Genomic DNA, 3,311 nt, shown 5'->3' with positions numbered 1-3,311 from the left:
GTTGCCACCACCCCCCCAGGCCCCCTTGGGTATTCTTTCTGAACCCTTTGAGAGTAAGTTGTCTATCTTATGGCCCTTTACCCCTACATACTTCAGTATGTGTTTCCTAAGAATAAAGGTCCTCTTTTACATAACCCAGTACATTTAGCAATGTTAGTACATGTTTACACTGGCATAGTACTTTTCTATAATTTATGGCAATTAGGGCTGTAATCAATGTTGGGCTGATGTTAGTCACTTGATTTCAGATTCCCTGAGAGCGTCTGTAGTCCTGCATTTTGTAGTCAACAAAGTGAAACTATTAATTCCCCTGGGAAGAAAATGTTCTAAACACCACTAAAACATAGCAAAAATTACTTTGTGAATCATGAATGTTAAATAACCATAAACAAATTCCTAAAGAATAATGACTTTATTGTGATGATAAAATTTACAGTGGAAAATATTTCAAGATGTGATATGGGCAATCTTTTTGAAATCTGGATTATCCCAGAAAATGTAGGCCATATCATTTCCATATTTGTCAGCATACCATATGGATGTGTGTGTGTGTGTGTAGAAAAAAGGAAAGCCATCATATGTTATTATCTCAATTCTGACCTCTTTCTAACACAAAAACCAGTCAAGAATGAAGGCACTAAGGGTAAGAGTGGAGGAGAAATATATAGTTTTATTTAGTGCCTTCCATCTAAAGAGCAACCAAATGTTCAGGCTTTAGCTCAGGCACTTCTGTACCACCTGTAGTGCTCAGGCCAGAACAGGTGGGCCTTCTTCCAGCGCATTCTCTGCCTTCTAGCAGAGTAGGAGTGAATTAGAACAGTAGCATCTAAGAGAAGGAAGTGATAAGGCAAGTAGAGAACAGAAATATAAAGATAGGGTAGAGAACCAAGAGGAGAGACACCAAGGGAGGAGTAAAACTCAGATGAAGAACAGTTCAAAGATTTGAAACAGGAGCAGAGATGCTGTGGAGGGGGAGGAAACTATTAGGTGACTCATCTCTCTGAGATCCTCATTGAATTTTCTCTTCTGGACTGTGCATTTTTCATTTCATTAATTGATTAACTAAAGGTGAAATGTTTGAGTTGAAAGATATAACCTTAACGAACTACTCAAATTTTTTTGACATGATGATCCACTTTGTACTGAAAGGTTCTTGCCAGTCACATTGACAAGTCCGCTTGGCTAGAAGTTCAGGTGCGTCAGTTATTACAAATGGCTAACCAGCAACAAAGTAAATTTGACCTGAGGCCTTTGGTGGAAGCGATTGATACAGTGAAACAGAAAATCACCCTGCTAGAAACCCATGATCAAAGATTAGGTATGTCTAATGTTTTATACTTATCTGTTGGTGATTCATTATTTCTACATGCGTTCATGAAACAAGCAGCTGTCCAGGATCAGTAATGGCTGAATCTGGTATTTGTGAAACAGAACAGCATGAGGTTCTGGCCACTCAGGCAAAAATGATGAAGGGCCATGAGCGGGAGCTGGAACAAGCAAGGGGTGGAAATGGGCCAGGAAATTCCAAGAACAGGGAGTGATGGTTTTTTAAGGAGAGTAGACAAAAATGAGAAGGGGAAAGATGTGGTGGGAACATTGTTTTAAGTATAGAAAAAGAGACAGGCTTGGCTGTTTCAAAGCCTTCCAGTTAGAAAGCAGTGGGGCTTACCATGCAGATGCCTGCTAGCTCAGTACACAGGGCATCTTCTCAACACTTTGGTGAGCCTCAGATCAAGAGGACGCATTTGGGTTTTCTTGGTGCCAATCTTGCCAAGACACAAGAATCACGGAGTTGATATTATTAATAGGAATTGTCCATTGGTGGACATTGAATTCAGTTCATCTTTGGGATGTCAGAATTTTCTTGGTTCTCTTCAGATAACAAAATTCCTCTTCAGGCAAATTTTAAAGACAACTTTAAGGCCTTCAGAGTCTTTTTTTCCTTGCAGTTGTTTTGGAAGGGGAGACTAACAAACATGATGCCCACATTAATATTCATAAAGCGCAGCTGAATAAAAACGAAGAGCGATTTAAGCTGCTAGAAAGTGCCTGCTATAACGGAAAGCTCATCTGGAAGGTCACAGACTACAAGCTGAAGAAGAAGGAGGCGCTGGACGGACACACAGTATCCATCTTCAGCCAGCCCTTCTACACCAGCCGGTGTGGCTACAGGCTCTGTGCTAGAGCGTACCTGAATGGGGACGGGTCCGGGAAGGGTACGCACCTGTCGTTGTACTTTGTGGTAATGCGAGGGGAGTTTGATTCACTGTTGCAGTGGCCATTCAGGCAGAGGGTGACCCTGATGCTTTTGGACCAAAGTGGCAAAAGGAACCACATTATGGAGACCTTCAAGGCTGACCCCAATAGCAGCAGCTTTAAAAGACCTGACGGGGAGATGAACATTGCCTCTGGCTGTCCACGCTTCGTGGCTCATTCCACTTTGGAGAATGCCAAGAACACCTACATTAAAGATGACACCCTGTTCTTGAAAGTGGCTGTGGATTTAACTGACCTGGAGGATCTCTAATCACTGCTTCTGGGGTGATAAAAGGACTCCTTGAATCCAGAACCTTTGGTTAATGTAGTGACTGAATGTAGGCTCGACACACACTTGTATTTGGCTCTTTGCCCTTAATGTTTGAAGTCATTTTGAGATTTCTCAAGTGCTGTCTTCTTTTTACATTTTATTCTGTCCCAGTTTGAAACTGACAATACTTAGAATATCTTCTCATTATTTATATTTTTATATCTCTTGAAAGATGTTAATTTTCTTAAAGGTAAGGTCTGGGGCATACCTCTTTTACTGGTGCTTAGTGTGGGGTCTCAGGGTGGGCCCTCTATAATATTAAATGTCATTGAGGACACAGAAGTAGAATTTCCAGTTGAAAATGCTTTGGTTTTTTTTTTTTTTTTTTTTTTTTTTTTTGTGCCACCAGGGAAGCCCCATGCTTTGGTATTTTATATTTGACCTTTTGATTCTAGACCTGACCATAAGCCTGCAAAAACTATTGCGCCACCAGGGAAGCCCCATGCTTTGGTATTTTATATTTGACCTTTTGATTCTAGACCTGACCGTAAGCCTGCAAAAACTATCTTTTAGGGTAGGCTATTCCAGTTAGGTAGATGGGTAATGTCCTTCAATCTGCCCAGTTTGGACCAGACTTTTTCTGGTTATATACTGTATTTGTGGAAATTACTACACCTTTAATATTTTCATGAAGTTTACCAGGAGTCAGCAAGCACAGTTTTGCAAGGATGCATAAGAAGTGGTGAATAGAGTAAGCATTTTCATTCTCCCTGTTGAAGTAAAG

At 40.8% G+C, this 3,311-nt stretch overlaps 1 protein-coding gene across 7 annotated transcripts in view; it reads left to right on the top strand.

Annotated features, from left to right (window-relative positions):
• The window catches only part of TRAF5 (TNF receptor associated factor 5), a 43,707-nt gene extending 40,792 nt beyond the window's left edge, over positions 1-2,915 (top strand). For all 7 annotated transcript variants that reach the window (XM_024751111.1, XM_024751110.1, XM_024751116.1 and 4 more), the window contains 2 exons: positions 1,150-1,318; positions 1,950-2,915. In XM_024751111.1, the coding sequence (XP_024606879.1) occupies positions 1,150-1,318; positions 1,950-2,527 (747 nt within the window). In that variant the 3' untranslated portion in view covers positions 2,528-2,915. The remainder of the gene's footprint in view (positions 1-1,149; positions 1,319-1,949) is intronic.
• The last annotated feature ends 396 nt before the right edge of the window (positions 2,916-3,311 follow it).

The sequence above is a fragment of the Neophocaena asiaeorientalis genome, unplaced genomic scaffold (assembly GCF_003031525.2).
Source record: "Neophocaena asiaeorientalis asiaeorientalis breed wild unplaced genomic scaffold, Neophocaena_asiaeorientalis_V1.1 scaffold67, whole genome shotgun sequence".
Classification (NCBI taxonomy): Eukaryota; Metazoa; Chordata; class Mammalia; order Artiodactyla; family Phocoenidae; genus Neophocaena; species Neophocaena asiaeorientalis.
Note: the sequence above shows the minus strand (reverse complement) of the source record. Positions and strands in the feature narration are given on the sequence as shown.